General features: G+C 53.1%; 1 protein-coding gene across 3 annotated transcripts; it reads left to right on the top strand.

The window, feature by feature from the left end:
* Window positions 1-6,473: 6,473 nt before the first annotated feature.
* TNFRSF13C (TNF receptor superfamily member 13C) lies at window positions 6,474-10,799 on the top strand. Of its 3 annotated transcripts, none has more exons than XM_032492338.1 (3): window positions 6,474-6,950; window positions 7,314-7,556; window positions 8,131-10,799. In XM_032492338.1, the coding sequence occupies exons 1-3, from the start codon at window positions 6,800-6,802 to the stop codon at window positions 8,310-8,312; spliced, it is 576 nt and encodes a 191-aa protein (XP_032348229.1). In that variant the 5' UTR covers window positions 6,474-6,799; the 3' UTR covers window positions 8,313-10,799. The 3 variants fall into 3 exon arrangements, with proteins under 3 accessions (XP_032348229.1, XP_032348228.1, XP_032348227.1); XM_032492337.1 differs by having other exon boundaries at window positions 7,311-7,556; XM_032492336.1 differs by having other exon boundaries at window positions 7,233-7,556.
* The last annotated feature ends 3,793 nt before the right edge of the window (window positions 10,800-14,592 follow it).

Genomic DNA, 14,592 nt, shown 5'->3' with positions numbered 1-14,592 from the left:
CAAGTGGAGGGTAGGGTAGGTCTTTGGAGCCTGGTGTCCAAGAGTCGTGTGGGCACAGCCTGCCTGCCTGTTCTGGGCTTGTTACTTTTGGCTGGAGACAAGGGGGGGGTCCTTCCCATACCCCTCCTCTCTCTGCCAGCCAGCATGGGGCACTCTCTCTCTCCGGTCCTTGTGCCATGTTTTCTTCACCACCTGGTGCCATTTAACAAGAGAAATGGCATCACATTCTCCAGCCAAGGACCTGGGAGCCTTCCAAGAGCTGGGGGAGCACGATGCTGTCACTGCTGCCAGCTCCAGCGAGCTTGGCAGGGGCCCGGCAACTGAGAGGCCGCCTCTGCCTCACAGCAGAGCTGAGCAGCCCCTGAAGGGCTTCCGGCCATCCTCAGGCCTGCTGCCCCAGCCCGGGAGTGGAGGCCAGTGACACCATCTAGGAGACAGTTTGACTGAGGGGAGTAATGGAAGACCAATCTTTATGCCCCGTGGAGCTCAGAATTGGTGCTGGGTGCTGTGGTGGGTGGAGGGAGACGGGAGAGGCTGTGGTGGGCTGCTTACTGATCCCACGACCTCAGGCGGGTCACTTATCCTTGATGTTCCTCAGTTTCCTTGTCTGTAGAATGGGATCAGGCTAACTGATACCCTTTTTCCCAGCTGGTTGTGAGGACTGAGAATGAGAAGCTGTTATTTTAAACTTAAAGCAAATGTAAGACTTCTTAGGCTGGCAATGGTTACAGGGTGGGCACTTTGAAGGCAATTACTGAGGGTAGGCACCATCCCCTAGGCTGCAGATCCGAGTGGATGGGCAGCCTGAGGCTCCTGGGGGAGGTGCCCTTCAGCTGGGCCTGGGAGCTGCCGCATCCATGCTCTCCAAGAGCACAGAGAAGAGTGGGATATTTGGGCCCCCACCGCGTGGATAAGACATCGAGGCTTTCAGAGGGGCAGGGCTAGTTCAAAGTTACAGGTTCTTTTGTGCCCTCAGGCCACCTGGTTGTGGGCAGCCACTGAGCCCAGGCCCAAGGAACTCACATCTCACATTCAGACACAAGCGTCCTGGCCCCAGTTCGACGTGTCCCAACCCTGCCCAGGAGGCAGGGCCTCCCTGCGAGGAGAGGGCTCGGCAGCATGGCACCTGTGTCTCCACCCCTCAGCGAGCAGAAGCAGGGGCAGCCTGGGGCCGTGGCTAAGGCAGGGCAGCCTGGCCACAGAGGGGAAGTGATGCAGTGGGAAAGGACCCGGCCTTTGAGTCCCACTGACTTGGAGTCTGCGGCCAACATGCAGTGTGACCTGGGGCGGCTCACTTCCCGTCCCTGAGCCCCACAGCCTGCTCCTCTTGAGATTCTTGTGGGGCTCAGAAAAACCAAAGTGCCCGCCACCGCACCTGTCCCATGTAGGCCCTCCACAGACGGTGGCCCCTAGGGTGAGCTGGCTGTGCCCAGGGGTGTGGTGGGCGAGGGGAGCGCGGGATGGTCTTGAGATAAAGCCCTGCCACAGCTGCCCCTCCCCCCTGCTGGGTCTGGCCTACCTGGCAGGACTCCAGCACCAAGGGACCCTTTCCAGAAGAAACCTGCTGCCTTAGCCCCTCTCCCCTCAGTCTCCCCTGGAGCCACAAGGGCACAGGCAGAGAATCACTGTGAAAGAACCTCTCACAGACACTGGAAGAGGCTGAGGGAGACAGTGTGGTGGGCTGCTCAGCCCTCTCACCCCAAATCTGTGAGTCCTGCCTGAATGTGACCCTATGGAATGAGGACCAGCTCTGGGAGGGAGAGTGGGTGGGCAGTCCCCAGTGCCCCTGACCTGGACAGAAGATAGCCTTCTTTGGGGCCCTCCGTTACATCTAGGGGAGCCCTGGGAGCTAGCATTCGATGGATGCCTGGTCTGAGTGAGTCACAGCCCTGTAAGGCCGGGCTCAGAGCGGGGGCCCCAGCACTTGGTCCTCTTCTTGCTGGATCTGACACCCACCCCTCCTCCAGTGTCATCAGCCCACAGATGTTGTATTGTAGGAATAGGAGCGCTCAGGGGCCGAGGGGCTGCCTGGCTTGTCCCTTTTCCTTCTGACCTTGCTTTGTTCTTTGTAAGGTAAGAATCACGATGCCACCTCCCCCACAGGGTTGAGGCAAGGGATGCGGGTGACAGGCAGGGCCCAGGGCCAGGCAGGCGCTGAGCATCTTCTGCCATCTTCCCAGTTGCTGCACTGGTCCCTGGGCCTTGCCTGCTCCTCCCCAGACATCTTCAGGGATCACTTGCACCTCTGTCCCTCGGTTCCAAGACCTCACCGGGCCTTTCCCAAGTCCATGGCCCTCCCTGCCACCCTTCCCTCCTGAATTTTTTCCCCAGCACGTCTCACCTCCTCACCTACTATATGGTTTTACTCTTTGGGTTTTTTCTCTGTGGTTCCCTGCTGTCTCCCCAGATCCTAGAACAGTGCCTGATGCATGGCAGGTCTCAGTGTCTGGAGAATGAATGGAGGTGTCTGCACATGGAGTCAGCCTGTGCACTCACACAGGGCCCAAAGCCTGCAGGAGCCCAGAGCCAGCGGCAGCCTTGTCCCTCCTGTGTGGTGCCCTGAATGATGCCTGAGGTAGGGGTGGCCCTGGGGAGGTTCCCTGCTCCTCCCCCTCCTCCCCACCCTGGCCTTATAGCCTCCATCCACCTTGCACACCAGCAGACCTGGCCCCCAAGGAAGTGGGGACTCCATTCCCTCTGGCTGTGGGGCTAAGGAGCTGGGTCTCCTTTCTGACCTCGCAGAGAGGGCGCACAGTCCCCTAGCCGAGGGTCAGGCCAAGAGAACTGCTGGGGCTGCTCTGGCCAGCATCCTCTCGGAGTGCTGGACTGTGAGTGTGTGTGTGTGTGTAGGGAGAATGGGGACCAGAGGAGAGGCAAATGGGGCTTGGGTAAGCCTGGGCAAGGATTTTATAACTGCTTCATGGAAGGGCATGACCTGCCCTTGTATAGCGTGGGTTCAGAGGGAGAGGGGCCACTGGGCTCTCTGGCCTGACCAGGATTTTGTGCTGATCTTCCTGCCTCTCCCACCCCGTCCCAGTGTCCCGAGGCCCAACATCAAATCCTTCCCACTCTCCCCGGTGAGGGGGACTTTTGGCAGTGTCCTGTATGTCAGAGCTAAATACACAAGAAAGGCAAAGGGAATCATTACTTTGGGGGCTCCAGGCTGCTATGACAAAACAAGATGAAGTGAGAGAGGCAACAGAAGCACTCAGGACAGGCCGGGGTTGGGGGGTTAGGGACAGGCCACCAGGACAATTCACACCATGGGGCCCCCTCTACTAAACGCAAACCCTGCCTTTCTGTATGCACGTACACGAGAATGTAAAAGCGAAATAATAAGACTGGGATGAAAGACTGAAGCAAAAAGAGACTCCCTCTGGGGATGAGAGGGAAAGGCCACTGCTTACTCACAGATTTCTGTATTGTTGGAGGGTTTTTTCACAAGACTATGTTCAGGTATTACTCACAAAATTACAAATAAAACAAATTTCTAAGTACAGAACGCATGCATCCCGGGTCTCAGAGCACTTTCACATCCAGATCTGGGGGGCTGGGTGTCTATGCCCCAGGGACTAACCCCCCGCCTCAGCCCTCCATTTGACATCAAGCTTGTCCAACAGGGTTTCCTCACTTCCCCAACCTTGTCCCTGAGGCATGAAGGGCACAGGCCACACTTCATAGCTGGCTGGACACAGGCCCCGTCCAGGCCCCCTCGTACGTGCTGGGTCATCCCTTTGCCCCTCCGAGCCCCTTCTTCCCATCTGAAAAAGTGACATCATTACAGCACCTGTGTCAGAGTCATTGGGAGGGTGTTTTAAGGGGTATTTTGGGGACAAAGATCAAGGAAGGCTCCCTTTCCCTGACAGACTCAAATTAATCACCTTTCTAAAAAAACTCATCAATGAATAAAAACTTGAGAACACTGAGAGAGAGATTCAGTTGGAAGGGTTTTTCAGCACAAAGTCCCTTATTTTCTGCTTGAAAATACATTGAGGCGATGATAGCAAATTATTTAAAGTAAAAACTATTGAAAGAACAAGGACAATTGTCAAGAACCATAATGATTTTAGAAACTTAAACTCCTCTCTCGGTCATATCTCAGTTAAGGTGATGTAGAAGACTTGAATTTAAAAAATCAATAAACTTGGGGGTGGGTATAGCTCAGTGGTAGAGCACATACTTATCATGCACAACGTCCTGGGTTTAATCCCCAGCACCTCCACTAAAAAAAATAAATTAAAAAATAAATTAATAAACTTGACTTAAGAGCTATGTTTGAATGAAAAAAAAAGAAAGGAAGACTACATTGAGGAATAACCTAACATTTACCACACTGGTCTGATGGTGAAATTTCGCTTCTTAACAGCTAAGTCCAAGCAGAGATTCGAGGCCTACTCCTTCTCTGTTCAGGAGGCACAAGTGGGAAGGTTTGTCTGGAGTCAAGCACCTGCACATGTCGTCCAAGGTGCCTGCTGAGTCCTCAGGACCTGCCTGGTGCAGGCACGTCGGAGGCACCCAGTCAATGTGTCAAGTGAGTAGCTCCGCTTCTCCTTCGAGGTGGCCAAGGTACATGACTGGCTCTCTCCAGCTGGCTGGAGGCCTTGAGGGCCACCTCCTCTGCTCTCCACCAGAGTCAGAGCGGCCACCAGGAGACAGGCCCGGGGCAGCCCGTGCAGAGGTGGCTCGTGTAAATGAGCCCAGACCTGGCCCCACCCTCTCCCAGGGAGAGGTTCCCCCTGCAGTCTCCCAAAACCCAGCCAGCATGGCCTGAATGTCTGGCACACAGGTTAAGAGATGCCTGGTCCGTACTAAGGGTACTGCAGGGCTGAGGTTACAGGTCACAGCACCGCTGGTGATGGGCTGAAGACTGCGGCCCAGTCTTCTGGCCTTGCCCCCACCCCTCTGCCCCATAGGAGGGCTTTCCCTGCCCCGGCTCCTCTCCAGGCTCCTGGCTCCCCCACCCCCTCACCATACACCCACACCTACACCCACACCCACCACCCCAGACCCACTTCTCCTTTGCAGATGCCCCACCGCCTACACCTTCCTGCCACAGAGTTGCTGGCCCGTGAGCAGGGGGACAGAGAGGCAGTGGGCCACGGCTCCTCAAGACCAGCCGACTCAGGGTTCTGTGTGAGTTCTCGGGGCCCTGGAACCAGAAACCTGGGGGCCAGTCTTGCTCCCCTTACTCCATAGCATCACCCTCTCCACCTAAACACCTACTAGCTTGTTCCCTCACCCTGGACCATGGCGCCAGCCTCCTTGCTGCTCTGGTGGCCCTGTCCAGTCTCCAACCCCACAGCAGCCGGGGAGAGGGTCCCTTCTAAAGCACAGCTCAGAGAATGTCTCCCCCACTCAGAACCCTCCTTGCCCCAGGCCTGTGGTTGAGGCCTGACTCGGCCCATCTGCAGCCTCAGTCTCCCTCCCTCTGCAGCATCCCCTGAAGCAGTGGCCATGTCTGTCCCCAGAGCAAGCTTCCCCTTTCCCCTCTCCATGCATTTGCCCTTGCCTGTCCTGTCACTCTGCCTGGAAGTTTTCCATCCCCCTTAAGCTGCTAAAGATCTACTCCTGCCCCTAAGCCCCTCTCTGTCCTTCCTCTGTGCACCCCCAACCCTGAGTGCTTATGGGTCTGGCATTGCCCACCCTGAGGCACTAAGCCTGAGCTCCATGCTGAAGCTCTCTGCCAGCTCCCGCCCGCAGGGAGGGGACAGCAGATGCCAAGGAAGATTGAGGGGGCTTGTGTGTCTGTCTGAGAGACCTGGGTGAGAAACAGGTGGGGCTTCCCCAAACATTGAGGAGTAGGGACAGTGCCTCAGTGAGACACAGAGCGGAGCAGGCCAGGACACACACAGCCTTTGGAAAAAGGAATTGGGGTGGGTGGGCTTCCTACTACCTGTTGGGCCTTGGTCTGTCTGTCAGTCTGTCTCTTCGTCTGCTGATCTGAGTCTCCCTCCTGCTTACCCTCTGGAGACCACCCCATCCCCAGCCCTACCCCACCTGTGCCCTCCACTCCAGCCAGTGGTTCCTCGCTAACAGGCAGATCTGACTTTGACACTCCCAGTTTAAAGCCCTGCATGGCTCCCCAGTGCCCTTCCGGCCAGTGTCTGGGGTTCTCTCACTCAAGGCCCCAGCCCAGCCCTCTGGTCCCAGCACTCTCTGGCCTTCGTATTTGGCCTCAAGGCCTTTGGTCACACTGGGCACTCCTTTGGCCCTCTCTCCATCTAGTAAACACCTGATCACCATCTCCTCCAGGAAGCCTTCCTGTCCCCTCCATGGTGATGGCCTGGTCTGATACTGCTGCTGTATGGGAGTCCCCTGGGGCCTGGTACAATATCGGCACCTCAGGACTGTGTTTGATGAACTGACCAGCTCTGCCTGAGAAGGGCAGGAGGGCTCCCCAGAAGAGGCAGGTGGGGGGAGATGGCGGGTGGGGATCACCTGGGACAATGGGCTGGCCTTTGGGAGCAGGACAGAGGAGGCCACCCAGAGGTCTGTGTCCTGATTAAGAGGCCCGTCCTTTGCTGCCTGGAGCAGGCCCTGGTCTGAGCTTCAGCCTTGTCCCTGTGCCCAGCAGACGGCCCGCCCAGTGGTTGTCTAGGGGTGATGGTTGACCGGTTGAATGGAGGAACCACAGATAGAAGGTCTGGGGGGCTGAGGCCCTGGCTAAGAGTGGTCCCACCCGGTCACACCCCAATAGTCAGGAGGGCGGGGCCATGGAGTGGGTGGTGGCCCCTCCCTGTTTCCTCCTGGTGGGACAGCAGAGGTCAGACTCAGTCTCAGCCGGGTGTGCAGTGGGAGCATGGGCTTCGGCAGCATGAGGCGAGGGGCGAGGGGTCTGAGGGGCAGGGATGGGCCGGCACCCACGCAGTGCCTGCAGACTCAGTGCTTCGACGTGCTGGTCCGCAACTGCGTGGCCTGCAGTCTCCTCCGGACGCCGGAGCCTAGACCGGGTAAGAGTCGACCGCTGGGACGACTGAGCACAGGGCGGCCCTGGAGAGGGAAGAGGGTCCTGTCACAGAGGCCTCCACCCTGCCAGAGTCTCAGGCATGGCCTCCACCTGCCCCAGGACCTGGGAGGTCACCTGATTAACGGGAGTGTGTGGCCTGGGGATTGGATGGGGACCAGCCAACGCTGCGTGGCCCTCACCGTCCCTTCTCTTCACTCCCCTCCCTCCCCTGTCCTCCCCCCCCCCCCCCGCCACCGTCGGGCTGTCCCTCCCCTCCCCGGCCCAGCCTCGCCTCCCTCCGACCCTTCCCCTCCCCGTTCGTCCCTCTCTTCTGCCCCCTGCCCTCCCTGCCCGTCGCCTCCAGCAGCCGGCCTGAGCAGCCTGGCGCCCGGGACGGCGCTGCAGCCGCAGGAGTCGGTGGGCCCCGGGGCGGCGACCGAGGTCGAGGCGGAGGCCGCGCTGCCGCTTCCCGCGCTGCTCTTCGGCGCCCCCGCGCTGCTGGGCCTGGCGCTGGCCCTGGTCCTGGTGGGCCTGGTGAGCTGGAGGCACCGAAGGCGGCGGCTCCGCGCCGCGGCTGCTCCGGAGACCCCAGAAGCCCCGGGCAGCGACGGTAAGTTCGGCGTCTAGGGGGACCGAGAGGCACTGCAACGGAGGGGGTCAGGGCGTGTGAGGCTGGGAGCCGTCGGAGGGGAGACGTGGCCCTTGAGGCACACTGCCCTTAGGGGCGTGGGGACCTCTGAAGGGGAGGCAGGGCTCGGTGAGTGACGCAGGCAGAGGGGGCAAAGAGCGCGCTCCTAGGCGCTGAGGCTGAGCCGGGAGGTCGTCCCGCCCGAGACACCCGTCCAGGTGAGGGACACAGCTCTGGCCTCCCAGACCCGTGTGAGGAAGAGATCGGAGGCTGGGGAGCCTGGTGGAGGGAGGGGGTCTGTCCTACCCTCTCTCTGGGACGGCCAGACTGGCTCCCACAGCTCCTCTCCCTTCTGTCTGCACTGCCATTTTACCGGACCTCTCAGAGCTTCCTGTTCTGAGGGCCCATCACGTGCCTCCCAACCCCCCATCCTTGCAGTGGGGCTTCAACTGACTTCTCTCTCATAAGTCAGAAGGCTGTCCCTCCAGGGGGGCTTCCAGAACCGAGATGCGGGAAGTCTGTGACCCAGTCCTGACCCTGCATTCCCCCTAACCAGAGCCCCTGGACAATGTCACCATCCTCTCCCCTGGAACCCTGGATGTCACAGCTCCTATCTGGCTTCCACCCAGTGAAGACCCAGCCACTACCCCACCTGCCCACAGCATCCCTGTGCCAGCCACAGAGCTGGGTTCCACTGAGCTGGTGACCACCAAGACGGCCGGCCCTGAGCAACAGTAGCAGCGGAGGTGGGAAGAACATGGCCCCTGCCTTCCCTGTGGGCCGTCAGCCAGGAGCTTGGAGGTTGGATTCGGTTCTTCACCCCAGCACTCACCTGCCCCTTTTCTGGGAGCCAGGCTGCTCCCGGGCTAACCCTACAGAACCACAGGCACCACAGACCACCGAGTTCAGCCTTCCTGGCATCGTGTGGAATGTTACCATTTGGCTTCAAATCATGCCATCTTTGGCAGCCCTCAAAGGTTGTGGCTGAGCTCTGTGCTTTTGAGTGGCTGGGACACTGAGTAGGAGTTTTTCTTTAAGCATGGGGAAGCCACCATAAGTCAGAATGAATCTAGGAGAAGGATCAAGTGGGAGGATGCTTAATTTGTAACTGGGTGTTGCCTTTCTTTAATATTTGCTCTCAGAGCCATCCCGCTTTGAAACTGATGTAAATTGCAGCAATGAGTAAACAACTGACTGGTTTGCTTTGGGACTTATTACAAGATGATTTTAAGAAATAGCCTGGATTATGCTGATTCTCAGATATCTGTACCCTAAGGTCAACCCTGAGCTTGGCCCAATCTGCTAGGACCTGTGATGCCATTTTCAGCCTGGTGGCAGCTTTCAGAGCTCCAGTGTCACACTTGGGAGGAAGTCTACAGCCTCTGGGGCTGGACTGCAAATTCACACTGAAGGCACAGTGGCAGGCATCTGTGTTGGAGGCCACGTGGAGTCCCAGCTGTCTCCAGGGCACACTATACAAGGGTAGGGCCCAGGATCTCCAGGAGGCTCCTTTGTTCAGAGGCCAGGGCAGGCCTGCGGCCTTGAACCAGCTGGACCTGATGTCTCTTCAGCCCCCTTCTCTCTGGGGCCTGTCATCTTCAAGTGCTTGGATCACTTGGCCATTCTGTGCTGGCCCCTGCAGTCACCTATCATCTCAGTAGAACTGTTCCTCTGACGGTGGTTCCCTTTGCTCTGGGGCCTGGAGCTGAGACCATCTCTTCCACTCCTGGACCACACTGTGCACTCAGTCACCCACCGACTCTCCTGCCAACCCTCCTACTCAGGGTTAGAACCTCCCGACCTGGACTCCACCCCGGTCAGTGTCCTTGGAACTTGTCACAGCTTAGCACCTTTGGAAGGGGCACTGGATTGGGAGTCAGAAGATGGAGTTCTGGTACCATTTGTCCTACTTATAAGTCCTTGACCATGTTCTGTTCCATGCATCAGATGCTTTCTGCCCACCTCTCCTTGACCTACTCATCAGAGCTGCCCAGCAGACACCACCCTTCCTGCCCACCCCTTTCCCAGCTCAAAGACAGTCAGTGGTGAGCAGCATTTGGAGCCCCCAGGACCTGGACACCCACATCTACGTCTCTTCCTCTCCCTCCTGAACCCATCTCAGATACCCCTGCCCAGGCTGCCAGGTGGCTGGGGTGAGGTCAGGGGGCGGCCAGTAGGCAGGAAGATGGGAGGCAGACCCAGAATGGACCCAGCTCTCCACTTCCTTCCATCTCAGGGTGGAGGGAATCTGAGCTGTTCCCGACCACTCCTATCTCCCACCCAACCTTTTGCACTACAGCCAGGGGGTGAGCCCTGGAGGTGAAACAAACCCCCTGGGGCCCAGACATGCAAATCTCTGGCACCACTGTATCCCCACTCAATCCCTGGTCCAGTCTGTTTCCTTTTCTGAAAAGTGGAGGGTTGGATACAAAGTTCCCCTCCTGGCCTATGGCCCTCAGAGGAGAAAGACTGGAAGGAAACTTAGAGAATCCTCACTCCCCCGCCTCCACTTTACAGATGAGGAAACTGAGGCCCAGAGAGGGCGAAGACTTGGCCTTGTTGTCATCCAGCAAATAGCAGAAGGGAGGTTCCCTGGGGAGGAACCAGGAGCAGAGGCCAGGAGAGAGGTGGACAAGGAGGGGTCAGCCTCCCCTGAAAGGGGTCCCCCCCCCCAGGGGCCTCCAGTCTCCAGCCCTCTGTCCTAATGCTGCTTTCTGAGGAGACTTCAGGAGGTTAGAGCATTTGATGTTCACAACAGGAGGAGGGGCGTGGGTGTCTGTGTTTGCTTTAAAAAATGTTTTTTATTAAAAAAAAATCAAGACATGTGTTTTGTAGACACTTTGCAAAGTTCTGGACAGTAATTCAGGGTGGAGTCTATGGAGAAATGACCCCAAACCCAGCAACACCAGGCCCCTGAGTAGTGGGTTCTCCTACGTTCTATACATGTAAATCCACACCTTGACTGTCATATTTGGTGTTTTCTTTTGTCTTTAAACACTTCACAAACAAAGTTTTCAACATTTGTAAAGATTCCCACTTGAGTGTGTGGTTGTTCTCAGTTTTCACTATTATTGTAACTGAGGCAGTAATGTCTCCTGCTTAAATCTCTGCCTGAGTCTGTTTTCCAGGAGACATTGCAAGCAAAGGCCCTGACCTTTTTTTTTTCAGTTGAAATATAGTTGATTTACAATTTTGTGTTAGTTTCTGGTGTACAATATAGTGATTCTGTTATACATAAATACATACATACCTATTCTTTTTAAGATCCTTTTCATTATAGGTTATTACAAGATATTGAATACAGTTCCCTATGCTATATGGTAGGACCTTGTTTATATTACATACAGTAGTTTGTACCTGCTAGTCCCAAACTCCTAATTTATCTCTTACTCCCTTCCCCTTCGGTAACCATAAGTTTGTTTTCTACGTCTGTGAATCTGTTTCTGTTTTGTAAATAAGTTCGTTTGTATCATTTTTTTAGATTCCACATATAAGTGACATCATATGATGTTTGTCTTTAACTGACTTACTTCACTTAGTATGATAATCTCTAGGTCCATCCATGTTGCTACAAATGGCATCATTTCATTTTTTATGGCTGAGTAGTATTCCTATATATACATATACCAAACTTTTTTATCCAATCATTTAGTTTGCTCCCATGTCTTGGCTATTGTGAACAGTGTTGTTATGAACATTGGGGTGCATGTATCTTTTCAAATTAGAGTTTTTTCTGGATATGTGCCCAGGAGTGGAACTGCTGGATCATATGGTAACTCTACTTTTAGTTTTTTAAGGAACCTTCCTACTGTTTTCCATAGTGGCTGCACCAAATCACATTCCCACCAACAGTGTAGGAGGGCTCCCTTTTCGCCACAGCCTCTCTAGCATTTATTGTTTGTGGACTTTTTAATGATGGCCATTCTGACCAGTGTAAAGTGATACCTCACTGTAGTTTTGATTTGCATTTCTCTGATAATTAGTGATGTTGAGCATCTTTTCACATGCCTGTTGGCCATCTGTATGTCCTTGTTGGAGAAATGTCTATTTAGGTCTTTTGCCCATTTTTTTGATTGGGTTGTTTATTTTTTTGTTATTGAGTTGTATGAGCTATTTGTATATTCTGAAAATTAAGCCCTTATCAGTTGCATTATTTGCAAGTATTTTCTCCCAGTCTATAGGCTATCTTTTTGCTGTACAAAAGCTTATAAATTTGATTAGGTCCCATTTGTTTATTTTTGCTTTTATTTCTATTGCCGTGGGAGACTGACATAGGAAAACTGCTACAACTTATGTCAGAGAATGTTTTGCCTATGTTCTCTTCTAGGAGATTTATGGTGTCCTGTCTTATGTTTAAGTCTTTAAGCCATTTTGAGTTTATTTCTGTGTATGGTGTGAGGGAGTATTCTAACTTCATTGATTTACATGTGGCTGTCCAGCTTTCCCAACACCATGTGCCTAAGAGATTGCCTTTTCTCCATTGTATATTCTTGCCTCCTTTGTTGAAGATTAATTGACTGTAGGTGTGTGGGTTTATTTTTGGACTCTCTATTCTGTTCCATTGATCCATATGTCTGTTTTTGTGCAAAAACCATGCTGTTTTGATTACTGTAGCTCTGTAGTATTGTCTGAAGTCCAGGAGGGTTATGCCTCCAGCTTTGTTCTTTTTCCTCAGGATTGTTTTGGCAATTCTGGGCCTTTTGTGATTCCATATAAATTTTAGGGTTATTTGTTCTATTCTGTGAAAAATGTCCTGGGTAATTTGATAGGTATTGCATAAAATCTGTAGTTTGCTTTGGGTAGTATGGTCACTTTAATAGTATTAATTTTTCCAATCCAAGAGCATGCAATATCTTTCCATTTCTTTAAATCATCTTCAATTTCTGTTATCAATGCTTTATATTTCTCAGTGTATAAGTTTTTCACCTCCTTGGTCAGGTTTATTACTAAGTTGTTTGTTTGTTTGTTTGTTGATGCGATTTTATTTTATTTTACTTATTTATTTTTTAAGAGTTATGTTTTACCCGGCAGACATTTCTGAGGGCTCAAACCCCTTCGAGCCTGGGATGACAGCCTCTCAGATTGCTCTCTGATGTGATTTTAAAGGGATTTTTTTTTTTACTTTCCTTTTCTGATATTTCATTGTTAGTGTAAAGAAATGCAACAGATTTCTGTATGTTAATCTTGTATCTTGCTACCTTGCTGAATGCATTTATCAGTTCTCATAGTTTTTGTGTGGAGTCTTTAGGATTTTCTATACATAGTATCATGTCATCTGCATACAGTGACAATTTTACCTTTACCTTTCCAATTTGGATCTATTTCACTTCTTTTTCTTGTCTGATTGCTGCGACTAGGACCTCCAATACTATGCTGAACAGAAGTGGTAAGAGTGGGCATCCTTCTCTTGTTCCCGATTTTAGTAGGAAGGCTTTCAACTCTTCACCGTTGAGAATTATGTTGGATGTGAGTTTGTCATAAATAGCTTTTATGATGTTGAGATATGTTCCCTCTATACGCACTTTGGTAAGAGTGTTTATGATGAATGGATGTTGAATTTTATCAAATGCTTTTTCTGCATCTATTGAGATGATGCATCATTGAGTTGAAGGTTTCTGTCCTTCATTTGGTGATGTGGAGTATCATATTGATTGATTTGCATATGTTGAACCATCCTTGAGACCCTGGGATGAGTTCAACTTGATTGTAGTGTGTGATCTTTTTAAGTGTTGTTGGATTCAGTTTGCTAACATTTTGTTGAGAATGTTTGCATCTATATTCATCAAAGATATTGGAAAGGCCCTGATTTTTTTAAGGCTCCTATTGGTAAAATTGCTTTCCTGAAAATCTGGACCGGTTCATGTCCATAATCAGGGATTATTATATGGCCCATTCTGCAGATAGGAAAGAAGAGGCCCAGAGAGGTAAAGGGATCTGGCCCAAGATACAATAAGCAGTGATGCTCCCTCAAGAGTGGCCAACTCCAGACATTGATCCAGGCTTTACTCCTTGTTTTTTTCACTACTCAAAGATTTTCCTCCCGACGGGTCTCTTTTTGGAGTGAGAGGTATCCAAGATATACTGGAAGAACTACTTGTTGGGATGGGAAGCAAGGGAAGAAGCCCCCCTCCCCATAGCCTGTTTTTGGCTCATTTTTCCTAACAGGGGGTCAGGTTTCCCCCAGATCCCCAGGGCCCTGGCAAGTGGGGGCGGGGCCAGCTGAAGTCTCAGTTCCTCCTGGGCTTCCTGCAGGCACCTTTCACTTCCTGCCTGGTAGCCCCAGCTTCAGGCTCAAGGTGGGGGTGGGGAAGCCCAGCTGGTGAGACCAGGCAGGAAGGACCTGACTCCTAACCTCCCTGTGTCTCAGTGAGGATGGCCGCACACAGCTCTTACCTTTAAAAGCTGCTGGCATCTCTTCAGGCCTGTCTCCCATATTCAAAACGTAGCCTGAGGGCCAACCAGCTGTCCAAGATTAAAGAGATCGTGCAGCAAGTACAGTATCCCCCTCAGGAGTATCTCGACCTCCTCCCTTTCCTAGGATGCAGACACTTTCTGCCCAAAGCCCCCAGCCCTCAGAAATTCCCCCTAGGAAGTGAGTTTCCCGGAGCAGACCTGAGACGTCTCAAGAGTCACCACCCGCATCGATCATTTATTTACTGCCCCATCATCACACCAGATCTTGGTAGGCCTGCTTTGCCTCAGGGCCATTTTGGTCCGTGCCAGGAGGTCAGCCTCAGGCCCTGCCATTAGTTCCTAGTCCAGTGGGAGAGACAGAGTGGGACACAAATGAGGGTGACCAGGGAATGCCCCAAGCAGGAGGGTGACTAATTTAGCTTCCAGGGAGTGCTTTGAAGAGTAGGAGGTTTGCCCTGAGGTCTTCGGAGTTTTCCTTTTGGAATGGAGCAGAGAAAGGGCATTCCTGGCCCTGGGAACTGTGTGCACAGGTGCAGAGAAGAGGGGGCAGGACGTGGGTGCCTGGAAGATTGGGCAACATGCCCCCTGTGTGCCAGGTGAGGCT

This window comes from Camelus ferus, chromosome 12, assembly GCF_009834535.1.
Source record: "Camelus ferus isolate YT-003-E chromosome 12, BCGSAC_Cfer_1.0, whole genome shotgun sequence".
In the NCBI taxonomy this organism is placed as follows: domain Eukaryota; kingdom Metazoa; phylum Chordata; class Mammalia; order Artiodactyla; family Camelidae; genus Camelus; species Camelus ferus.
Note: the sequence above shows the minus strand (reverse complement) of the source record. Positions and strands in the feature narration are given on the sequence as shown.